General features: G+C 39.9%; 1 protein-coding gene across 1 annotated transcript in view; it reads left to right on the plus strand.

The window, feature by feature from the left end:
- The first annotated feature begins 315 nt into the window (after positions 1-315).
- Positions 316-26,050, plus strand: part of LOC118590859 (zinc finger protein 431-like) — a 49,051-nt gene continuing 23,316 nt past the window's right edge. Inside the window, exons 1-2 of the mRNA XM_036198631.1 lie at positions 316-434; positions 2,316-2,348. Of these exons, the coding sequence (XP_036054524.1) occupies positions 408-434; positions 2,316-2,348 (60 nt within the window). The 5' untranslated portion in view covers positions 316-407. The remainder of the gene's footprint in view (positions 435-2,315; positions 2,349-26,050) is intronic.

Consider the following 26,050-nt stretch of genomic DNA (forward strand, 5'->3'; position numbering starts at 1 on the left):
TCTCTCCACCCCACATAGTGTAGTGGACTGTGCAAGCTAGACACATTGTCTCAGAGGAAAAAGGGGAAGTGCCTATGGAGAGTAGGAAGGTAGCAATGTCAGTTATTGGAGCCAGGAGCAGGTGCTATTCAAATGCATATCTCTGCTGATCTAGGAAAGGTCTTTGTCTGGGGTGGAAGGCATGACCACAAAACCACTGTGCTGTGTCTTTAAGCACAGTATAACCCTAAGGGAGGTGCTCTTGTCACTCAGGCCTCACTAGCCAATCAGGCCCTCCAGGAACCTGCCAATCAGAAGTTGTGCAGTGTCCTTCCGGCCGCCGGCTTCAGGCTTGGCTTTGAAGAGAAACTGGGGCCTTTGATTTTGTGTGTTGTGTTATGAATGCTGCAGGGAGCTGAGCAGGGAACATGGATGAGCTGGAAAACCATGACATGGTGAGTAGGGGCTGCTGTGTCCGTCCCCAGACTGGGAGGAGCAGTCAGTTGAGTCATGGGAGCCAGTGTGGTGCGTCTTCCGCTGGGCAGGTGGGTGCAAGTAGCCAGATGCAGATTTTGGTATGTTCTTGCCTGGTTATGCATAACTCAGCCTGGTCCTGCTCATCCTGCATGCTCCAGTGTGATTCTGCGTGATCCTGTGTGGTCTTTGCAATTCCTGTGGCCAGCTGTCAGACTGCATAACTTCATTCCACCGGCAGCCTTGGGAGCTGGACTGTGCTTTGAAGTATCCTTGTTGTTGACATCACTGTGAAGTGCCAGCACCCTTAGTGCCTGTGTTGCTGCTATTGGACACAGATTTGCCAAACTCAGAGCACCCCGATTCCTCTGATGTCGTCCAGAAGCTCTGCACTTTTAACATTTAACATTAAGGTTTAGGATCCACCTGGAATTAATTTCGTGGAGCTTGTAAACAGCATCTCCTGTGTAGAGTAGCACTCCACTGCTAAACTGCGATGTAGAAGAGTAGAACTGGTGGTATAAGGTAAGGGAGGGCTGCACCCCAAATACCCCAAAGCTAAGTAGTATGCTAACTTGCCTGTTAGAGATTAGTATGATAAGATATGTTTGTTCCCCAGGATGAACCAGCTACATTCACATAACAAAGGAGACAGCCTTGATTAATAACCATCAGAAAGGCCCATCTCTCCACTAAAAAATTTACCTCTAAATGCTGCTCAAGTGACTATTACAAGGTCACAGCCAACATTAAGTCCTGGTGTGCCATAAATGTATATTAATTTTAGAATAGGAACACCTGTAGTCTTTTTGAAAAGCTGTTTTGAGTCATGGTCTTCTATTTTCGTTGAGGTGGACTTGAACCTGTAGTACCACAGGGCATTGCCCTTGTTATCCTCCTGACTAACCACCCTAAATCTTGGTTTGTCCTTCTGCAGCACCACAGAGTTCTAAAATCACATAGTGGACTGTCCATTGCAGAACAGGGAAAGGATTTGTGTGTGGAGCATTCATTCTCCTCCCTTCAGACCAGAAGAGGAGGAGCAATGTTAGATGATCAATAAATGTTCTGACTGGCCATTTCTTGGGTCCACAGACCAGGCAATCAAGAATCTGGACAAAGAACTGAATTTTTTTGTGAAACCAAATTACTGTGATTACATACCAGTTCAACCTCAATAGAAGAACTGGATAAAATGGTGTGGCCCTGCCTAACATGACTGTGTTTTCCAGATTTAAGATGTATACCCTGAGAGAAATGGTGTGAGTAGTACTTGGTGTGCTCTAATACAAATCCCTAGTCTCTGGAGTACATGGCCATAAAAGCCTGTTTCAACTTTTTAACAGGATTTTTTTGGAATTGTAATTACATTATTTCTACTGTCTCTTTCCTGTCTCCTAGCCTTCCCATAAACCCTTCCTTGTGCTCTAACCCATAGCCTCTTTTTGTTTAACAATAGTAACTGTTGGAATGTGACCTGTGTTTGGTTGCAGGACCTCCAGCTATGAAGTAAAAGGTTGGCTGCAGTGGACATTGAGTGTGTAATGGAATGTGCACACATAGGACCCTGTGCCTTGGAAGAGGAAAAGGAAGTGCTCTGGGAAATTGGAAGATTTTACTAAACTACCAGATCCCCAGATTAGTTTCCTGTCCTACCATAGTGTGGAAAGACCAACCTGGGAGGGGGTTTGTTCTCTGAGTCATTTGATCTCTGCTCACCCAGTAGGGTAACTACTAATGTCCTGAAGCTCAGCTGGGTGGTCCTAGCTAATGAAGGACTCTGGGAAGGCTTAGCAATCAGGAGCACCAGTAGGATGTAGCTTAAAGGTTCTTTCCAGAATTCTCCTCTTGTTCTGTTGTAGGGAGCTGTGAGGAAGACCACAAGCCATGCCATGGTGAGTGAGGGGGTCACTGTCCCCAGACCAGGAAGAGCAGGTTGGCTGAGCTGTCAGAGCTGCTTGGACTGGGATTGATCATGAACCAGACTGAGGTTCTATTGGTCCATGTGATGACCTGGGCAGAGGCCCTTGTCCTCTGAGCCTCCCTGTGTATGGATTTCCTGGGTAGGGGGAGACTCTGCATTCCAAGCATGGTATGATATGATGCTTGTCCATTGTGCACACATAGGCATGCTTTTAGTGTGCAGTGGGAAGACAGGACGGAAAAACTGAACACCTGGTTTCTAGAAGTTCTGAACTTTGCACTCCACTTTCAGGTTTGTCTTGTTACAGTTAGTTTAGAAACTGGTAGAAAGATGGTGATGTGGATTGTCTTTCAGCAATACATGATTAGAATGCTTTTAAATTTCTGCTACCACCAGACACAATGGTATGATTCAGTGAAGTGTAGTTCTAGAGGACAAAATGTGTTTCTGAGCTGCAGAGGTTTCTCAGGTGTTCATAGTGTCGGGCAGTTAGAAAGGGCAGAATCCACATCTTGTGCCATTAATATGTGACAGGAAGCATATTTAAAATTTTTCTTGCTTTGGGATTGGGCATCAGTGGGGCTAGGTTTACCTGAAAATACAAGGAGGCACAAGGGGCTGCAGAGCCATAGCAAGAGATCACACCTCATTTTGCAGAGAAAATTCTAGAGTGTGGGGCTTCTGTCTTTGAAAGAAATATCAGTAGCTGGATATCTGATGCTGGAGCATCAGAAAGAACAGTTTAAAAGTCACTTTAAGTTCATTTTGTGAAAGCCGTCAAGACTGTGTTTATTTAATTTCTATACACGTGGAATCGTAGGTAGCTGGGTAACATTGGTCAAGAACACACTTTTCCTGGTTAAGTTTTCTTAGGTCTTTTGATTAATAGTTGACTATATTTTCCTTCCTTTGTTCTTGGCTTTTTCTCTCTATCCCCATTATTCTTTCACAAATATTATTCACCCCCTTGATTGTTGTAGCTTTGTAGTAAGTGTAGAAGTCATATTATATCAATCTGCATACTATTTTTCATAATTCCATTGATCATTCTGAGTGTTTCCACTGTTAATGTAGCTTTGTAATAAGCTTTCCTTTTATAAATTGTTGGGCATTGTAATATATTCACTTTATGTTGCAAGTTTACCATACACAACAGTTTAATTTTGATGTAGCATGTTTCCAAGGATTATTTATTTGCTTCTTTATTTGTTTAGGTTGTACTATTCTTGTTGTTGTTAATCTGAAAGACCTTCGGTTTGTTGGATAAAACATCTTGGTAGTTGGTTCAGCACATACTCATTTTGGGGATGACCTGAGTTCAGATACCAACACTCAAGTTGAGATGCTCATAACTATCTACTATTACAGATTCTGTATACATATAAAAAACATTCTCTCTCATGTATAAACATATGCAAAAATAGCAATAAACTTGTTTTCAAAAGTGCTTGTGACTTATAAAGCAATTAGAGCAAACTAAGTTGCTTTAGGTGTATATTGATTCTTCAAAAATCTGTTATCTTGCATTTTGTTTTAAAAAGTTTTCATTTCCTCATTCTGATGCAGACTTACAGTCAATCATCCATCATAGGAAACAAAATGTTATCTAAGTGATTCTAACAGACATCCTTTTCTTTATCATAAGAGAATGATATACTTTTAGTAGTCAGAATTATTTCCAACAATGTTAAAACCTCAGAAGGCATCAAGTGAATCTTTCCAATTTTGGTGAAACATACTCCACACACAACCTATTTTCCATTATTGGTAAAGGAGAGAACAGTGTGTACAGGATGAATGATGGCCAGTTATTTCTTGTAGTTTGCTTTTGATTACAACCTTGTCATTCTTGTTTAAAGTTCCATGATATGTATTTGTAGGTATGTCTTTATGTCTCATTATTTTCAGTGGTGCTATCTATGTTGTTAGTTTTATTATCTATTTATATTGTTGTTTCTCTGGAAAATTATTGGCTTTCACTAATTTTGTATTCAAATAATTTCTTGTTATGATTTCCTTGAGATTTGTTGGTTTGGGAAGTTTCTGTGGAGAGACAGTTTTAGTTTTCTCTTCTTGATCTTAGAGGCTTGCCTCATCCCATTTCCTGTTGTATCTGTATTTTCCGGTTGTTGCTCTCCTCATGTTTGTGTTTTTGCTGCTTAAGTGATTGGATATAATTAATATATTGGCTTTGGAGCTTTAAAACCTACTCATATATTATTGTGTCTTTTTCCTAAGAAAAAAGCATGAGCTGTCAACATGACATAGCCTGGAGTCATCTGAGGGAACATCAATTTAGGGTGTGCATAGACCAGAATATCTGATTCCTGTTTTTGAGAGAGATGGTGTTGATTATGATCGATATTTGATGTTTCTTCCACTGAGTTGGCAATATTTCCAAGAAAGTGGGCTTGGGCTGGATAGAGAGCTACCTTAGCACAAGACAGTGGCAAAGCAAGAGAGAAAGCTAGGAAGCAGTGTTTCCTCATGTTCTGTCTTCATTTATTAGCTTGAGTTTCTATCCTAAGCTCCCACAAGGATGGACTGTGACCCAGGGTATCAACCAAATAAACCTGTTCATTACCTGAGTTGCTTTTGGTAAGAGAATTTAATCATAGCAACAGAGAAGAAAGTTGGGACAAAAAAAAAAATGTGACTTTCTTGCTGCAAAGGACTTGAAATTCTTAGGCCTGCCTTTACTATCCTGAATGGAAGTATTTTGTTGTTTTGCTATCCAGCCTAGGAAAGTCACTGATTCAAGGCAGCTCTCCGCCCAGGTTCAGAGGGCTGGGATTATATGTCATGTACTTCTATCAATTGTAAAAAGTTAGTGTTAGATCAGAAGAGCTAGGTTTACTGCTTCTTGTACACTTAGAATTGAAAGCGGTTCAGCCAATAAAAGCTATATAATAGTTTGCAGAGGCTGAGGGCATTTGGTCACATCCATTGTGCCATTTGCACAATTGAGGGGGGAGGCTGATATGAGGGATTTCAAAACAAAAAGTCAACAAAAGTGGAGTAATGGTAACCAAATTTGACTGCTTATCAGGAATGCAGGAAGAGCTTATTCCAGCTTACTCAACACCATCTGAGTTACTCTGACTCATACCAGTTAGGAGATGGAGCCTAGAAAGTGGAATTTTAAGTAAAAATGGTTTAATGTTGGTATTTGTAATTTATAGCTCTAGAGAGTGTCACCAAAGGAGGAACTCTCTACTTGGCATCATGTGGAATCTTCACACTAGAGGGATTATTTGCTACTACTTGTATATTTTAATGTTTAAGGACTTCCCAGTCACCTGCCTATGCTAATTCAACATATAATTTGTATGCATCTTAAATTGCCAACTGTGTCCTGTGGTAAAGGCATCTAGCTAATGTTTAGTATTAGAGAAGATTCAAAACTGGCATTAGCAACTGCATAGACATGTGGATATATTGATTTTGGGTAATTATAGCCACTATTGCTTTAGATAAAATTATTTTAAGCACTAAAATCTCCCCACTCATGAAGCTGACCTAAGATGGTTCAATAGTGAACCTGAGTTACTTCTATATTTGAAAAAATAATCACATACAACAGTATGTTTGCACGGACTTTAGTGTCAGCAATTACTTTATAAAGCTTATTTATATGTATTTGTAAAATCTTGAGGTGACTCATCAGGTCAAAGCACTTTGTTGTACAAGTGCAATAAACTTGTTGCTGGAAACCCATGGTAGAGAGAACCAAGTCCTGAAAATTCTCCATTGGCCACTAAATATGAGATCTAGCATGTACGTGCACTTGCATATCAAACAGATACCCACATCACACACCCCCCCCCCTCTCTTTTACACACACAAATATACACACAACATACATATAACATACCACACATACACACACTCATATACTACTCAAACACATACAAAAACACAAGCCTACACTCAAACTCAAATACACACATACACACAAATATACACAAAACATAAAGACACAGACACACTCACAAAAACAAATAGACACATATCACCTACACCCTATACACCACACACACATATACACACACAAACATACACACACAAAGAAACTTTAAAAACAGTAATTAGTATTTAAAGAACACTTAGGAGATGTGTTGAATAAATTTATACAAGACTGTATTTTTTCTTCAAATTTTATTCTTTATTGTAAGACATACAGCCTGTTTGTTATGAGGAGAGGATGCATTAAATATTTTTACATTTAAAATTAATGGTTTAGAAGAATCATTCTGAATCTTGATCAGTACCATAAAAGACTGTGACTGTTGGAGACACTGAAATTTTAAAGACTTTTCGGCTTAAATAATAAAGGACCTTAATGTTTTGATGTAACAAAAATATACCTTGTTTTGTTTTGTTTTGTTTTGTTTTGTTTGACACATTCTTTCCATGTAGTCCTGGCTGTCTTGGAACTCATATGTAGACCAGGCTGACCTTGAACTCACAGACAGATCCTCCCACCTCTGACTCCCAAGTGCTGAGGATGAAAACTTACACCAGCATGCCTACCTTTGTTTTAGATTCTTTGAAACAGTCTCAATATGTATTCGTGGTGGGTCTGGCATTGCTGAGTAGAGCAGGCTGGCTTCAAGTGCAGAGATCTGCTTGCCTCTGACTCCAGAGCCCAGGGATTAAAGTTATGCTGCCACACCTGGTTGAGATCTTCTTTATATGACCACTAAATGTCAACGTTGTGCTTTGAGAAAGTAGAATAACACACGTGGGCTAAAAATTTTGGGCCAGACTTACTTATTTCCTGACCTGGTCTTTAGTAGGCCTAGATGGCTTTTAATTCCATATTCATCTGAGGATTATCTTGTCCTGATGCTCTTAGTCCCACACAAGTCACTGCCCAGCTTATGATTTAAACAAGTAAATTGTAAAAATGTTACTCCTTTTTTCATACGGCATGGGTTTTGGTTCAGAGTTGAAGAATGATTTTGTTTTTCATTCAGGTCTGTGTGATTTCTTTTTGCTTTTTGTCCTTTTTTTGGCCCATGTATACACAAATTAGTTCTAAATGATCATTATTACTCAGATTTTCTTTTAAAAAACTTATTTTATTTTACAATTATGATATTTTTGCATATCTTATTTTCCCCATTATTCTAAGTAACTTTCGTCTTGGAGTGAAACCCAGGCAGGGCTCATGCTAGGCAGTTGCTCTACCACTCAGTTGCTCCCTTCCTTGGAAATACTTGTTTGATATTTGAAAATATTTTTTCCTTGGTGTGATTTCAGGAAATAGATCAAACCCTTTGCTTAATCAATCTTTTGTATTAGTATTTACTTCATTTGTGGATTTTCTTACAGTAGGAAAATTGTGCTGTTAGATGCCTTATTTTTTTAAAGGCATCTTTTGTTTCATGTATCCTATCTTTGAACAAAGACTCATCCTTGTGGATATTATTGAGACTGGGGGTAAGGAAGTAGTTTTCTTTTTGTCACAAAGCCTAAAAAAAGTTTTATCTAAACTACATTTAACCTGTTTTTAAATTTTTAATTAGGGAAATAATCAATATATCTGAGCTAGTTTTTTTTGGGTAGCTTTCCTGGAATTCAATGATGTAGACCAGGCTGGTTTCACACTTGGGTATTCCTGCTACTGTTTAAGAGCTGTGATTGCAGGTGTGTACCCAGTAAAACATCATTTATCTTCCAGTTGTTTCCTACCCTAGTATATGTCAAAATTAATGATTGTGTATTGCAGCCAATATGAAATCTAACATAGCTCTTGTTTACAGGTAGACAATCATTGGGATGAACATTTCCTGTTCTTCAGTTGAAAGTTAGGATTTTTGAGTTCAGATTAGTTAAATTCAGGATAACATTTTCAGTCCTATGGAAGTGTGGAGAGATTATGTGTGTTTAAGTGAAGTTATTATTCCTTTTCTATAGCAGTAACAATGTACCAGGAAGGTCCAAACAAATACAAATTAAGGAATAAGTTTTCCTGCAGTTCCAGAATATGCTCCTTCTAGGCCACTGAGAACAGGTTGTGCTCCTTGTAGGGACACTCAGTGCCTTGCTTCATCACAGCACTAGACATGCTTAGCCGGCTTGGCTTTTGTGATCAGTATGGTATTTGCTTTGAATCTAAGGGCCCTGGGTTAAAAATGAGGTTAGCAGGAGATTAAGCAGAGCCAGTATCCAAGAGTGCCCTTGTTCCTAACTGAGCTGACTAATTGCTATGTATGCAATCCAGGTGCTTGTTTTTATGTTCTTGCCTCTTTATGTTTTTAACCCAAACCATTATGTAGCCACTTCTGCCCACTTCTTTTCATAGGAAATTTCTTACTAGAGGATAGTAGCATTTATTTAAGGTTTCCTATGTTTGTACTTTACCTACACATATGTTTCTGTACTGCTATCATTTTGGTGACTATAGAGGCCAGAAGTGGATGTCAGATTCCCTGCAACTGGAATTAAAGATGGTTGTGAGATTTTATATGGATGCTGGAAATCAAATCCAGGTCCCTAAGAAAAGTAACCAGTGCTTTTAATAGCTGAGCCTTTGCTCCAGTCCCTCAGTTTTTGTCCCCAACGTAGGAAATCTGTTTGATCTTATCTCTGTTTGACATTATTGCTATTGTTTGCTTAGTTTTTTTTTAAAGATTTATTTATTTATTATGTATACAGAAGAGGGTGCCAGATCTCATTATGGATGATTGTGAGCCACCATGTGGTTGCTGGGAATTGAACTCAGGACCTTGGGAAGAGCAGTTGGTACTCTTAACCTCTGAGCCGTCTCTCCGGCCCTAGTTTAGTTTTTTGAGACTGGCTCTCAGATAGCCCAGACTGACCTTAACCTCATTTGAATTTGGATTTCTGACCCTTCTTCTGTGTCCCAAGAAGTGCTGGGATTATAAGTGTGCACCACTACCACAGCTGTTACAAGGGTTGTTGGTAATGCAATTGCAGCGCAAACACTCCACCAACTAGGTGAGCTCTATCCCAAATCCCTATTATAGTGCTTTAATGGCAGTTTGTGATTTTCATGTGTGGTTTATTTACTATGCTATAGGCTTCTGGAAATCAGAGATTGTTAGTGTGAATTACCCATCCCTAAAAATGCTGACACATTGTTTTCTATAATTTTCATTCTTGAGAATCACTTAATTTAAACCTGTGGCTTGTCTTGTTAGAATTTTATTCCTGAAGGGACTAGTGTTAACTGAGAGTCCCTTTGAATCAGAATAAAAATGAGAATGCCAGAACTACATGAGCAAACTTTGTTTTTTGCACCTTTTTTTTTCAATAAATTGACTTTTGAAAATAAACCCATTGAAAGCAGAAAAATCCTCATTCAGCAACAGCTCAGTGTTTAAAAGTCTTAGAGACTGATTTGACTGATTTATGTTGCAAAGTAACTGGGCAGATAAGTCATTGTCTCTTTAGTTATATCCAATTTTCACTTGAAACATGGTAAACCAAGTTGGCTTCTATTTCACAATATTTTCATTGAATTCACTGATTTCAGTAGTTAGACCTGTCCTTAGTGATAGAGGAATTAGGTTATATTTGAGTGAATGTTTGAGGCTCTGAAATCACTACTTTTGAAGGAATATGAAATGTTTTAAGAACTAATGTGGACATTCTGTCAAGTGTTTGTGGTTGCCCACTCCTTTTAAATCTTCTTTGTGTAACAGTGCTTACTGAACAATCAGTACACCATCTCCTTTCCAGTACCTCCTTTTGCAGATTTTTTTTTTTTTTTTTGGTGAGCCAGTGAGTTTTATTGTGGTGACTTACAGGAATACAGGTGAAGGGTCACTTACAGGAACAGAAATGACTCAAAGACAGCTGCATCACCAGAATCCACCCCAGCATGGGTGACAGCTCACAGAGCTGGGAACTCGGAGCACAGTGCACAGCCTGCAGGCAGCTCAACATGTTGGAGAGTGTCTTTTCCAGGTTCCACATTGGTCTCTATCTTTCCAGGCAGCTCTCATCTGAGCATCTTTGCAGCTCAGCTCCACTTCCTCTGAGAGGGACTCTCATCTTCTATTGCTTTACTCTGGCCTGGAGGGGCCTGGTGAATCTGGTCAGTTTCAGGGAATTCTGGGAACTCTTTGAGTTCTTTACCTTCTTCTTAAGGAGCTTCCTGGCAGGATGGGGGATATTTCAGTCTTGGAGGAAATTGTTACACAAGAATTGTTTATCAGAAAGTATCACATGGTTAAAACAAAATAAAAATCCCACAAAGCCGGGCAGTGGTGGCGCACGCCTTTAATCCCATCACTTGGAAGGCAGAAGCAGGCGGATCTCTATGAGTCGAGGCCCACCTGTTCTACAGACTTTTGCAGCTTTTTTTGTTGTTGTTGTTTTGTTTTGTTTTGTTTTTGTTTAAAAGCTTGTTTCCTGGGTTTATGAAGCATTCATTTAGTTAATAGGTGATAGGGTGATATGTATTGTTCTAGTTGCTTTCTTCTACCATGGCCCATAACTGACCAAAATCATGTTGAGAAATTCAGGGTTATTGACTGTTTTGGTTTGTTAGCCATACATTAGCCACCCTTTATTATATTATGATTTCTTACACGATTATAATGGATCTTGATCAAGCCCAGGCTTCTTTCCTCCCCTTCTGTGCCCCTGCCTCTTTTTGTTTCTACTTCTCTGCTTCACAGGATGCCTTTAGACTCACTGAGTTCACTTGGTTCTTGGGAAGGAAAGGACTGATTTGGCTTACAGGTCCAGTTCACAGTCCATCATGCAGGAAAGTGAGTCAGGAACTAAAGGTGGAAGGCCAGAGGCAGGAACTAAAATAGAGACCCTGACAGAATACTACTTACTGGCTTGTTCTTCCTGGCTTCTTTAGTTTTCTTTCTTTATTCTTTTCTTTCCCTTTTTAATTGAAAATAGATTTTCATACAATACATCTTGACTATGATCCCCCATTCTCAATTCTTCCCAGATCTTTCCCTCCCATCCAAATTTGTTACCCCCCACTTCTCTCTCATTAGAAAAGAAATGGGCACCTAAAAAATTCTGTTTGCTTTCTTACACACTACTGTATGATCTTCCCAGCAATAGTACAGCTCCACAGTGGACTGGGCCCTCCCTCATAAATCATTAATCAAGAAAACAACGTATGATTAAAGTTCTTCTTTCCAAATAATCCTAGCTTATGCCATGGACCATGGGTTAAGAGCCAGCCTGGGCTATATAGTGAAAATAAACGCAAATAAAATAACTAGCTAAATAAATAAACCCTCACAATTAGTTTATCTTTTAGCATTACTCCTTTCAAATAGTTTGATCCTCTTCCCAAGACTTAGCAGTATGGAAGCATCTAGTATTTTTTGTCTTTTCTTAAGTTTGGCTTTTAACCAAGCTCTATGATTTTGTTCAGAGGTATAAAACCAAGAAGGATGCTTTGGATGTGGGTAGGATCTGCTCCAGGTATCATACACTTTGATTTTTATTCCTAAGTCAAATCTCAGGATGACACCTGAGGAATTACACCCATTGTTGTCTTCTTACCCACTCATGAACATTGCACACCATACACACATGTGCACCTCCACATGAATACACATGCAAAATAAAAAGAAAAAAATAAAGATTAGGAATAGCGAGAAGTGAAAATGTCTATGAGTTCATTAATATAACTGATTTTTGTTCACTAGAGGCCAAGTTGAATTTTTTGAACATAAGTGGGCTAATTAAAGTCTTAAAGAGAGAATAAGATTCATAAGAGCCGACCGGGCGGTGGTGGTGCATGCCTTTAATCCCAGCACTCAGGAGGCAGAGGCAGGCGGATCTGTGTGAGTTCGAGGCCAGCCTGGTCTACAGAGTGAGTTCCAGGAAAGGTGCAAAGCTACACAAGAAACCTTGTCTTAAAAAAAGAAAAAAGATTCATAAGAGCCATTTAAGTTAAGAGAGTTTGTAGAAAGGATTGAATGTAAATTAGTAGAGCAGATATTAGCTAAGAGTAATGTCTATAGGGTACCAGAAAGTGTACCATCATTAGGGGAATGAAAGATCAAAAGCACACTACTTGTCCTGTTAATGTAATCACATGTGTTCAATATTCTACTGTTTGCACACACAGATTCTACAGTGCTTTTGTGGAGGCCAGAGGATAACTCTAGGTCATTTCCTTTTAACATGTGGGTCTTGTGGATCAAACTAACCTTTTTTTTGTTTGTTTGTTTTTGTTTTTTCGAGACAGAGTTTCTCTGTGTAGCATTTGGAATGATCAAACTAATGTTTAGCCTTGATTGAAATAGCCTTTATTGTCTGAGGCAACTCCAATTCCTTAGTCCTAATATTTTTTATAAGTTTGATATGTCATAATATGATAAATGAGTTCAATTTCAGTGTGTTAATTAAAAGCAGCAATATTTGTTTCTGGTGTGCAGTAACATTAAGTGTACCACATTTGCTTATCACTTTGCTCATAAAATCTAAGGTCTCTTCTTGGATAATGTGCATTTTAATGTTTGGTCATTTCATACTTAGAGCAATTACAGTACATGTACATATAATATATTAATATCAAATTTTTAATTTTTAACTTATAGGGCTCTTGAGCTACTATTTTCAGAGGTACATTTTGTTGCTGCTCTGTACTTTATGATAAAATGTAAGCAAAATATAAAAAGTAGTGATAGTGCAATGACATTTACATCAAAGTATATACCTTTACACTTATATTTATATATTTATAACAAAGTATATACCTAGTCCATTATTGTTGAAACACCCTCCCAGAACTAAGAATAAAATGCAATTCTGGATTTTAGGCTATGTTTGAGGGTGTATAGAGGGCTTGAAAGGGTGACAGCATATTTTGACAGATACTAAAATGGCAGCACAAGCACAATTCATATGTCCATTTGCTTGGAATATTTTTTCCTACCCTTTATTTCTCTAAGGGATTTATTTGTTTCCTCTTGAAGGATGTCTATCATCTTCATATACTTGGTGTTAAGGTCTTTTTCTTGTTCTTCAGCCGTGTTGTAATATTCAGGGCCTGTTGTGCTAGGATAGCTGGGTTCTGGTGGAGACCTATTGCCTTGGCTGTTATTGACTATGTTCTTATGCTATCATCTAGGCATCTGGGTTTTGGATGAGTATAGGTCTAGGTGTTGATTTCTTGGTTTGTCTAAGTTGCATGGGTGTTATGTTCTTTGGTTTTTGTTTCCTCTGGATTTTTCCATAGTGTGATAGCTTTGTGTTGCTTGATTTGTTGGCCTACTCTGCTGGTGTGTTCACAGGCATTATCTGCTGGTTTTGGTGGCTGGCCTGTAGCAAAGAATTGGGGTAAGGAGAGTTAGAGAAGATGGTCTATGGGATCCACAGGAGATGTGGGCAGAAGGAAGGGAGGCTTCAGCTAGTGACCTGTTGAAGCACTAGGGATGAACATTAGGGGGTTTGGTCTGGGAGAGCAGATTACACCTCTGCCTTTTAGACTCTTCCTGCCATATCTTCCACAGTGATCCCTGAGACCTAGGAGGGGATGAGGTAATTAATATAATGTTGCTTTAAGACTGAGCATTCCTAGTTACTTATTCTTTATACCTTGGCCAGAAATACATCACCATGTCAATTTCAATCTACTTCAATTAGAAGCGTCTAAGTTGAGGAATGGGAGGTTCATTGATCTATGAATATAATGGTAAGTTATTTTAAATTAGTTTAATTCTATGTCCACTCAGCAGCATAATAGTAATGCATTCTTCCCTAAGGCTGACCTGTCTATCCTTAAGTTCTTAGTCTGATAATGGTGCCAGGTATTTTTTTCATCCTGTGGAGAAGAGGTACTTGGATACAGTCAGGAAGTGGTTGTTTACTCCCATGATATTTGTGCTACTATTGCAACAGTGTGCAGGTCTTGCCAGGTCAGTCATTATTGTAGCTTGAAGTGTTTGTAGTTGGGCACGACTGAGGATTGTTTGTCCCCTCCAGCTGCTTTCATAGCATCTGCCAGCACTATGAAAGCAAGTCAGCATGGATAAAGCTTCTGCTTGTTTACTTCTATGATTTTGCCATGCTCTGTGACTCATGCATATGGTGTCTTCATCAATAGGGTCTTACCATCAAGTTCTTGAGGATAATCAAGAGCAGTAGCAACACAGTGTAATGTTTGAGGAAGTTTTGTGACCTAATTGGCAAGAACTCCAAAGAAGTAACTCACAGATGGCACAGAATTTTTATTTGTTTCCCTCGGTGTCCATTAGGAGCATTGTTGTTCTGTTTCAGAGTACTTCCATTTTAATTTTGTATCTCTCTCTTCACTCTATTCCCCTGTCTATGTTTATGTTTGCGTCTATCTGTGTGTGAATGTATGTTTGTGATATTAAAGTGTAATAAATTTACATGTCTTTTTCAAAAGATCTTTAGTTTTATATCTCTCTTTCCCTTCTTCCTTCCTCATCTACCTCCACACCCAATTCAAGTTTAACTCTCCTTTGTAACATGACTTGCTAAACAGACTTATTAATAAAAAAAACCCTAGAGCCAGATACTGGGGTAAAAGCTGAAAGATCAAAGAAACAGAACAAGCTAGTCACATTTTGTTTTGTTTTGTTTTTGTTTTGTTTGTTTTGTTTTGTTTTTCGAGACAGGGTTTCTCTGTGTAGTTTTGGTGCCTGTCCTGGATCTCACTCTGTAGACCAGGCTGGCCTCAAACTCAGAGATCCACCTGGCTCTGCCTCCCCAGTGCTGGGATTAAAGGCATGTACCACCACCACCCAGCTGTTAGCCACATTCTTAACCTCTACAAAATCCTCAGCCTCAAGAGAGAGAGAATTCCTGTTTATTCACACCTTATATACCTTTCTGTGCCCTGCCATCTTCCTTCCTTCCTAGTGCTGGGATTAAAGGCCTGTGCCACCACGTCTAGCTGTGTTCCCAATGTGGCTTTGAACTCAATAGAGATTCCAATGGATCTCTACCTCCCGAATGCTATGGTTAAAGGCATGTGCTACCACTGCATGTTCTCTGTGTTTAATATAATGGCTGGTTTTGTCCTCTGATCCCCAGGCCAAGCTTTATTTGTTAGTGCACAAATATCACCACACTTGTTGCTCTATTTTTTCCTTTGTATCTGTGCATTTTATCTCCCCTCTTTCCACAGCCATTCCCATGGCATTTGATTAATTTCATGAACTCTATGGATATTACAATTGAAACACATATCTTAAGATTTAACACCAACATCAACAGTGACAGCAAATGTGCAGTGCTTATCTTCTTTGGTCTGTGTTGCCTTACTCAAAATAACTCTCTAACATGTTTTGTTTAGTTATGAATACCTTGGTTTTATTTCTCTCAATATCTGAATAATGTTACCCTGCATGAATATAACACTTTTTATTATTCATTCATCAGCTGATGCAATTCTAGGGTGTTTTCATTTCCTGCCTATTATAAATATAATCAAAATGAACATGGATTAGCAGATTTCTCTAGACTAGGATATGGACTATATATATGGTGTTTACTGCTGGGTCATATGGTCATATGGTATATCTAAAGTTAGTCTTTTGAGGAATCTCCATACTGATTTTTAAAATGTTTGCACCAGTTTGCATTCCCTTGAGCACTGGGTTCTTTTTCTGCACATCAATGCCAGCACTTGTTTTATATATATATAAATATATATATATATATAAATTTTCAGCTTTCTGACTTTGGTGAGATAAAATCAGAAAGAAGTTGTAATTTGCCTTTTCCTAGTAGCTAAGTATGTTAAATACTTCTAAATGCTTGTCCGCCATTTGTATCTCATTTTCTGAGGAATCTCTATTTAGCTCTCTGCCCCATGATTAATATTTGACATATAAACAAATAACAGCTCCCTTCCCCTTGATCTCTCCAACAACTTCATGCCCCTGTTGTGGAATATCACTTTAATGGTGTAAGGCCGTGTTACATTTGTTTAGGCTGTGGAAAATTCTTGAACTATGTGAAGGTGTGTTACATTTGGTGTTTCTTCTATTTATATGATTTCAGGGCAGTCCACTTTGTTTTGGATAACCAACTAGGAGGCTCATCCCTGGTGGGGAAAAAACACTTCTCCCTCTCCCTCTCAATTCTCTCTCCTGTTCTTTTGAAGAGCTGAGTGGAGGAATTTCTGCTGAGTCCCTCAGGGAAAGGGGGTGTTTAGTAGGCCTTGGCAGTCTTGGCCCAGGGAGGAAGGAAGGTGGGGTTGCACAAGTTGCACAAGCCCCAGGCTTTGTGCACCAACCCAGCTCTTGTCTTGCCTATCTCAAATGTCTGTGGAGCTCAAGGGGGTGTTCATAGAGGGTCACCTGGCATGATCACTTGCAGCCCTGGAACTAGACCCTAGAAATCTGCAGGATCTGAATCCAGCTGACCTGGAGTCAACCAAGGCTGATGATGAAACCTAGAGTGGTAGAGGTCTTAGTGCTGCTGCTGTAGCTGTTAGGAGCAGCAGGATGCTGGGAACAGCCCCAGAACAGCCATGGTCATAGAAGTGACAGCCTGATGCAGAGAAAGTGAGGCAAACATCCACCTACCCTTCTTAAGGACCTTCCTGCCACCAGGTTGCTTTCTGAGTTTTTTTATCCTCTAAGCCACTCTCCACACCCTTCTTTGAGTCCAAATACCTTCTAGATAAGATATTTCCTGGTACCCAACTGCTTTACAGAGCTTTCCAAGGGGCCCTCATGCCATCAAGTCTTGAGACTTCAGATATTGCTAGAGTCTTGGAATATTCCTGGGACAGCGTGGGTGATCCTTATAGATAAGCTGCTTGGTAAAACTGGAAATCTTATAAGATAAACAAACTCATAACTGTTGTTTTAAGGCATTTGCTATTTTGTATTTAAAAAACTAGTTAAATTGGCTATTATCAGAATTACGAATCTTGTTGATATTATAAATTGTTGCTGTTTCTATAGATTGTGGTTTGAGTCTGTTGGAAAGAGTTGGGGTAATTGCAGTAAGAATGTCAAAGACCTGCCAAACAACTGACAACAAATTCTGGAGAGGAACTGGGAGAAAAGAGTAATGTCATGAGCAAGAAGTTGTATTTTATTATGCTGGTGGTCATCACACAAGGTTCACACTCTCTATTCTTAAATAAGGTCCTAAGTCTCCTTCCTCAAGACTGTGTGCTAAGTATGTTAGCTGAAGGTCAGGTCCAGTCTCTAACAGAAATCTATTTTGAGGGTCAGGATCCTGGGGGAGACTTTCTTAATGCATGGTAGATGAAGGTGGTATCTCTCCAGATGTACAGAGCAGAGCATTGCTCTTGATTTCTGCTTATATACTGTCCAGTGGGTGTCATGAGGTTCTGGGACTGTGTCTGCTTGACTTGAGTGAGTGATGTCACTGGGTTCTGCTTATCAGGGACAGCCTTGTGTGTAATGTTGTTACTGACTAAGCTATTGTTACTTGTCTAAACTTTGTTACTATGCTCATTCCAATTAGGCTTCTGATTCACATATATATTTGAGCATGAATAACAAATAATACACCAGGATGCCTTGGAATTCATAATGATATGGCTTTTTATTGGACACCTGAAAAAATTAGAAAAATAAAAGTTTAACCTATAAAGTTAGTTACTGGTAGCAAAGTTATTAAAACAGGCATCTCAAAAAAACATACCTGGTATTAAAGAAGTACCTCACTATCCTTTCTGTCTAATTCAAGGACAAGGAGAATCAAAGCTGAGTACTTCATGTACATGAGGCCTTATGTGGGCCCCACCAAAATTTCATGGACTAATAAATTATGGTATGGAAGCAAAGTTATACTTTTAGTCTTTCTGTATAGTATGGGTTCACTGTTTCCGCACACAGGAGGGCATTTCTTACTTCCTTGAGAACATTAATATCTAGTTCCTGTGGTAGTCTGAATGTAATTGGCCCCTTATGCTCATATTAGAAGGTGTGGCTTTGTTGCAGTAGGTAGGGCCTTATTGGAGAAAGTGTGTCACTGTAGGGGTGGGCTTTGTAGTCTCATATATGCTCAAGGCATGTCCAGTGTTCCAGAACACTTTCTGTTGCCTGCATGTCAAGATGTACAATGCCCAGCTCCTTCTCCAGCACCATGTCTGCCTGCACACCACATTGTTGTACCATGATGATAATGGACTAAACCTTTGTAAATGTAAGCCATCTCAATTAAATGTTTTTCCTTTATAAAAGTTGTCATGTTCATGGTGTCTCGTCAGAGCAATAGAAACCCTAACTAAGGCAGTACATTATTCATTACCATTTACAGAGGAGATATAATGAGAAAGCCTGCTAACTTTACTTTTGATAGAATCATATTATGCATAGGCTTGTGTAATTGCTCCTTATGTTTTATTAATAGAAATTCTAATAATCCACTATAGTCATTCTTTGTGACATGTAACATACAAAAGCAGCTATTTAACTCAATAAATAATTGTATAATTATGTATCAACAACCTCCTTTTACTTTTTGATCCCAGTAAAATTTAAAATAAAGTGGTTTTCCAAAAATGTCAATATAATACTTGGAAAATTTCTAACTATTTTAGAAAAATATTCTTAAAAATTCATTGGGTTACAGGCAACGGAATATTTAATAGGCATTGTTTCAGCTTGCATAATTAGAGTATTAACATTTAAACAAACTTAAAAAATACCTCAATTTACAAATAAACTAGTTAAAATTTTTTCTAAATTAGAAAAAGTTTAAGAAGAGATTGATATTGATTTCATAGAATGATTTGATGGAAGAAAACAACCTAGGAATATAAGCATTATAAAATTTCTCTCACTTCCCAGTTCTCTTAATTTAGGTAAATATAAAGACAATTGAAGTTCCTTCTTGTATAGAAAACTGACATGCTTTGAATAATGAACCAATGGTTTAAAATGAAATGTTTACTGGAATTTGTTTTAAAATGTTCAAAATATATTGTTCATTAAACTATACAGTGTGAGTTTTAGGCTAGCTGGAAATTTCTAATATCTCAACAAAAAACAAAATTATATTCAACTTTATTTGTGAGTATCTGGGTATGTGTTTTATTGAGAAATGCCTTGCTATCATATTCACTATGTGGACCAAACTGGCTTGAATTCAAGATCTGCCTGGCTACCATACTTTGCTGTATTCATTCCTCCAAATGATTTGACATGAACCAGTTGCTGACACCCAAAATGATTTCAAGAAATATTGTCCTGAACCTTAGGATCTGTGCTGAGGTTAAGCTGGGACACTTCAGTGCATTTTGGAAAAGGATTTCAGGATGAGTCAATACAAATCAGAATTTTATTTGAATTGGAATTTTATTTTGAGACAGGGTCTCTTTATGTATCTCTGGCTGTCCTTGAACTCAGAATGTGGATGAGCTTGGCCCCAAACTCCCAGAACTCTGCCTGCCTCTGCCACCCAAGTATTGAAATAAAAGATGTGTGCCATATCATTCAATTATAATTTTATTATTTATTATTTATTTACTTAGACTGTTTGTATGTATGTGCTCATTTATGTGTGGAAAGGTGTGCATGTGTGTCATGGTTTGGGAGTAAAAGTCAGAGAGTAATTTTGGGTGCTGGTTCTTTCCCTTCAGCATATTTGAGACAGGGTCTCTAGTTTGCTATCACATGTAAATAGACTTGCCTTAAAAGCACCTGATTATAGGCATGCACTGTTGCAGCTGTCTTTATAATGCAGAAGTAAAGGGATAGTTGCATGATGAGCACTTTAATCTATTAAACCATTTTCACACCCCTAAAGTTTATTAAGTAGGGCTTTGTTGTGTGAGTCTGTTTTGAGACACAATCTCACTTTCTAATTCTGTGTGGCCTGAAACTCACTATATAGTAGACATGCTAGGTCTGGAACCTGCAGAGATCCACCTGCCTCTGCATCAAGTGACCATACCTGGGTAAAAAGAGATATCATAGATTCAGCACAGATACTAGTAGAAAGAAAGAACTGTGGGAAAGTGTGGTCTTGTGATGGAGAGCCACACTTAAGAATTGATACAGAGCCATGTTACAGTTTTGGTGGCTTTGTAAATTCCATTTCAGTGAGTTCTTAGAGAGAGAGAGAGAAAGAGAGAGAGAGAGAGAGAGAGAGAGAGAGAGAGAGAGATCTCTGTGTCTCTCTCCTCTGTGTCCCTCTGTCTCTCTCTGTCTTCTCTTTTGGCAACAAGGTCATAGGTTAGTTCCTGAGGAGGCTTGGGTGGGATTATGATTTAATAAGGTAAAAGCATAGGTCAGAAGATTTCTGTACTGTGTCTTACTCTACATGAGATTCATAATCCTGCCCTGGAGCACCTCAGAAAATTGCTGCTTGTATCTGAGAAAGGAGTGAGTTCATAGCCAAAAGGTTTTTATATACTTTGGCCTTACACATGGCTTATTGATATTTGAGATATCACTAAAATTAGGAATGTTTTCTCTATCTACACAGCAAATTTTATTAATTTTATGTGATGGTCTTCAACTTGATCAGATCTAGAGTCGGCCAAGGGGCACTCCTCCAGGCACACCTGTGAAGGCTTATAGAGATCATATTATTCTCTGGGGTGTGTGTATGAGAGATTAGTTTATATATGAAGTTCATTGAGATGAGAAGATGTTTCTCTCTTCCAGAAGTGATAACACTGTTCCATTCTTTGGTCTTGTTACTGGATTGTGTAATAAGGACCAACATTTATCACTCTCTGGCTCCTGACTATAGATACAGTGTGATCAACCATCATTACCTGGCACTATAGCTGCTTTTTATACCCCCCTTTTTACTCACTTTTAAAATTTTACTTTTTGAGTGTCCACATGTTCATTCCATGACACTCAGTAAAGTTGAATAAGAAGTCACCCAAGGAAGTCATGGGCTCCTAACCTTGTGATCACAAAACTTTGGAGACAGAAGCTAGAGATTAAGGGATTCAACATAATCCAAGGATCAAGTGTACAATGGGGTATGGAGGCAGGTCTGCAGGAGCAGGTGAGACAATGATGGGCTCAGGCAACTGTAATATGGGACTTCGAGGCAAGGGGTCTGTTAATGTTTATTAAGGAATGAAATCTCTAAGGTATACTCACAACATAGAACACTGCTGCTGACCCAGCTTTCATTGTCCTGCCCTTCTGCCCAGTTTGCAAGCCATGCTTTTTCACAGCTTGATCCTACTCTGACCACCCAAGAGAGTGCGGGGTCCCTGACCCACAGTCTTTAAGGTGTCATGTATCCTAGAGAAGTCCATGCCCATAAAGTCAAAATGCTCCATCCAATTGGTCATTATTGGGCCAGATGACAAAATTCCCACAATTTAAATGTCTCTTATTGTCTTCCCCAGACCTTTCCCTGCCTGTAGGCCTCTGGACAGTCTCATGCCATAGAGTGTCTTCGTCCATGTGGCCTGTGAATCCAAGGTTGGAGCAGTGGGAGATGTGAGTCCCAGTTGCCTTGAAATCCAAGATTACAACATTTCTATAGTAATAGAGCCTCAGGATGTATGGGGCTAGGAAATGGGGAGGAAACTTTGCCAGGCCAATGATTAGATGGGGTGAATATCTTTCTTCTACTTCCCTGCCCATATCTCAGTATCTTGTCCCTTGACAGAGGGTAAGCCAAGCTGGTTTGAGAAACAAACATTAATTACAAGGCTGGGAATAGGAGCAGTTCATCAGGCTCCACCCAGTGCACCATCTCCAGGAGGTCATTACTAGGTAGCCCAGATAGTGGAGTCTCCAGGAAGCTGATACTAGAACTCAATGATCTAGCATCAGTTCCAATGCCCTGGGCCTCTCAGTTTCTCTCCTGTCTCCTCCTGTCCTTTCTTATCTCCTTCAAGTCTCCTCCTGTCTACTGGGTCTCCTTTTTCCCTCTTTGCATCCTCTTAAGTTCAGTAAGTTGTCAGGTTAATAGTAGAATCAAAATCCAGTGGGCTGACTGTAGCATGAATCTTAAAAGGTCTTATTAATAAAACTAAACCTGAAGCCAGGTATTGGGGTGAATGCTGGAAGATCAGAGAAGCAGAACAAGCCACAGCCACTTCACCTTGCCAGTTCCTCAGCTGATCCTGTTTCCTCAGACTGGATGCCTCTCAGCTGAACTGTGCTGCTCAAAAACCTAAAAGCTTAACCAGCCAAAAGCTTCTAGTTTCTGGTCTTCACGCCTTATCTACCTTTCTGCTTTAGGCTCACTTAGGAAGATTAGGAGGATTAAAGGCGTGAGTCACCATGCCTGGCTGTTTCCAGTGTGGCTTTAAACTCACAGAGATCCAGATGGATCTCTGCCTCCCAAGTGATAGGATTAAAGGTGTGTGAGCCACCATTTTCTGGCCTCTATATCTAGTGGCTGTTCTGTTCTCTGACCCCAGATAAATTTATTAGGGTACACAATATTTCAGGGAACACAATACCACCATAGGCTGACAGAGTAGAAACCACCCTTGATTGTTATGTGAATAGAGCCCAGACTGTTTGGGAGTTTGCTGGGATTCTTCTACCTCGGTGTCTTGACTGCTGAAAACCAAGGAAATGACACTGTGAAATTATTTTGCTTTGGAGCCAAAGATACATGTCAATCAGGATGTTTCACCTAAAAGATAGATGTATCAATGCCACAGCTCTCACAGGAAAAAAAGGACAGTGAACACAAATACAGAAAACATCAAGGAAAAGTCACCTAACAGCATTGTGGTCACTGCTCTTAGTTGGATGGCTCTGATGAGCTCTGTAAGTTGAGATCAAAACAAGGCTGCATTTGCCTGTGTGTAGGCTGTCTCATTAGAAGGCCACAGCTCCATCCATGCAGGACAAGAAGGAGTTCATTTTAACTACCCCTGACTGATGTTTCCATCAGGCCTGTGAATCACTGTAGAAAATTCCATTCTTTTCTTTTCTTTTTTTTTTTCCTGTTTTTAATTTTAGTCATGTGAATGTTTTGCCTGCATGTGTCTGTGCACAGTACCTACAGAGGCCAGAAGAAGGCAGGTATGCCTGGAACTGGAGGTACAGCAAATTGTTAATTACCATCTGGGTTCTGGGAATGGAACCTGGGTCCCCTGAAACAATAGCTGACTCTGTTATCTTTCTGCCTCGATAGGCACTTCCCTTTCTTCCTCTGGGATACAATGTGGTTAGTTTGCACAGCCCACTACACTATATGGGGTGGAGTGATTCCCTTTCTCACTGGTGGAAGGGTGCCCAGACTATTAACAACTAAAGAGAGATTTAAAGACACAATAGGGAATGTTTGTTATGTGACTTTACACTGAGGTCAGGTTAACTGAAGACACTTTTTACCTAGTTGTCACAGGGACTTCAAAAAACCAGGAGAAAAAAAAAGCAGAAACCATGTCATAAACAAGATAATTGGTTCTTCTCCCACCAAGAAGCTGGAGGATGGCTCCATTGCTTTAGGAGTTTTCCTTTGAAATTCATTTCAATCTCTGGACAATTTAATAATAATAAGAAGTGAAGTCTTCACAACAAGCTGAATACTTAGAAATGCAACAAGGAATAATGCATTTATGAACACTATTAACTAGTACAGCTTCTCGGTTGGCAGGTGAAAAACAACAAAACACAGCAGTATTAGTCAAGGGGCATTCTTACCTCCAAGTCATGTAGGAACAAATGTAAATTACAAAATAATAGAAAGAAATGCCTCTGGCATGTTCATCTTATACCATTGTTTTCTGGAGCTTTTAGCTGTTACAGTTTCTTACTTGATGATCTGTGGACTCCAGTTCTGTGGTGATCCTGTAACCTTTAGCTGAACAATTGATTAGAAGAGGGGACTGGGAAGAGAAAAGCTTGTGGTGCATGAGAACTTATTTCTTTGGAATTAGGGTCAGGGCCCTGTCTGTGTTCGTGAGGAGGAGAAGCACTTCTGACAGGTCTGGAGTGAGGCACAAGGAGGGAGCAATGAAATGAAAGCTCCTACCTTAGCTGGAAAATCTTTTCCCAATAAGTAACCCTGAAAGTGCAATTAAGTCTGGTGAGGTGGGTAAGGCTGTCCCTCCCTACCCCGACAAGAAGGAAATGAGAGGTGAGACCCCAAAACTCCCAGGACTGGGTTAGTGGCACTGGTGTCCAGAAGGAAAGAAACAGATTGCTTCCATAATGCATTCTGGGTTCCTGCAAATGAGCCTGTGGCCAAGCCTAGGTCTGCTGGAGGTCTTTGTCCCCCTGCCTGGGGGCAGTCAGCTGACTGGTTGTCTTTCTAGGTGGCACTTTGAACAAGGCTCAGTTGATGGCCTTGCCTGGCAGGGCATGCACTAGCCCATGTAGACTCCCCCCCACCCTAACTTCCACACTTAAAACAGAGACTCAGCAGCTTTCAGGAGCTAGCATGTGCCAGCACTTGACAATTCTGTTCTCAGGTTTTGTTTTTTTTTTTTTAAATCCCTCCCCAGTATTCCTTAAATGCCACAAATGAAACTTCCACCTGTGGGGTCAGGAGACTTGCTCTCCAGGTGCTTAAGTTTTAGTCCTATGTCGAGGAGGTCTGGGGACAAGAGACGGATTTTACTCTTTGTCTTGAATTTTTTGATGTCTGCTGGCTTGAGGACAACTTTAGGAAGACCTGCCAGGAGGCAGGCTATAAACTGATCTCTGGCTAAAGAGCCATCCTTATTACTGTGATCCTCATGTGGGTCCGGATCATAAACTTATTTGCATGCATCCTAGTTGGCTTTCAGACCCATCTGCACTTCTTATGGCAGCTTGAGAATGGATGGAGTGGTGTTAAGGTGAGTTAAAGCCCATCCACTGCCAGAGAGCAGGAAGAGGAAGTCAGATAGACAGAAATGGTTTGCATGTGGCAGAGGAAGAATCAGAAGTGGAGGTGAGGTTCAGAGCGTCAATAGAAAGCTTGGGGATAAGGTAACTGTTTTCATTTGCCTGTTAACTGGCAGAAGTTCCCGTGAAGCTGTTATGCGGCCAGATTTACTGATATCCGCCCCTATGTCCCATGGCTGCAGTGCCGAGAGAGAAAAATAAAAAATTAAAATAACAAACAGGGTCATAGGCTCCTATCTTAAGCATCCTTGAGAATAGGCAGTCTGTGAATTGGCATTAACAGCACAGGTTACCTGGACTGTTGTCATGATAGGGGTAAGGGCTGGGGCATAGGTACCCAGAAGACCCCTGGGGGGGCGGACACCATCCTATATTTCATCGAGATAGAATGTGTCATGGTACGCAGCAGCCGAGGACCCCCAGGAGTCCAGTGTGAGTAATATAGCTCAGGCTGCAGCTGCAGAAAATGGGGACTCACTAATCTTGGGGAGACGCAGTGGTGGTGGCGGTGAGAGCACAGTACCATGGTGGCAGGCAAATGCGTATTAGGCAGGGCAGTCACAGGTCTGCAGTTAGGTTTCTGACAACATTCAGCCCTGGACACTGAGTGATGGAATTTCCTATCTGAGTCATGGCACCAAATGATGGATGGTTATGATAAACGGCACTGGTGGCAATGCTGGTTACTGGCAGAAAAGTCACAAGCCACGGCCACAACTACCAGAGTTACAAAGAACTTTATTATAAAGAAGTAGGGGAGAGGAGGGAGGACAGCCAGGCCTGGAGAGAAAGAAAGATGGTGGGAGCATAGCAATGAGCAGAGATGGAGAGGGTGGGGGGGTCTGTGTCGGGCTTTTTTAAGGCACAGATTACATGACCACATAATCGCCAGCACCTGCTGATGCCATAAGATGCAAACCCTAAGCTG

Source organism: Onychomys torridus, chromosome 9 (assembly GCF_903995425.1).
Source record: "Onychomys torridus chromosome 9, mOncTor1.1, whole genome shotgun sequence".
In the NCBI taxonomy this organism is placed as follows: domain Eukaryota; kingdom Metazoa; phylum Chordata; class Mammalia; order Rodentia; family Cricetidae; genus Onychomys; species Onychomys torridus.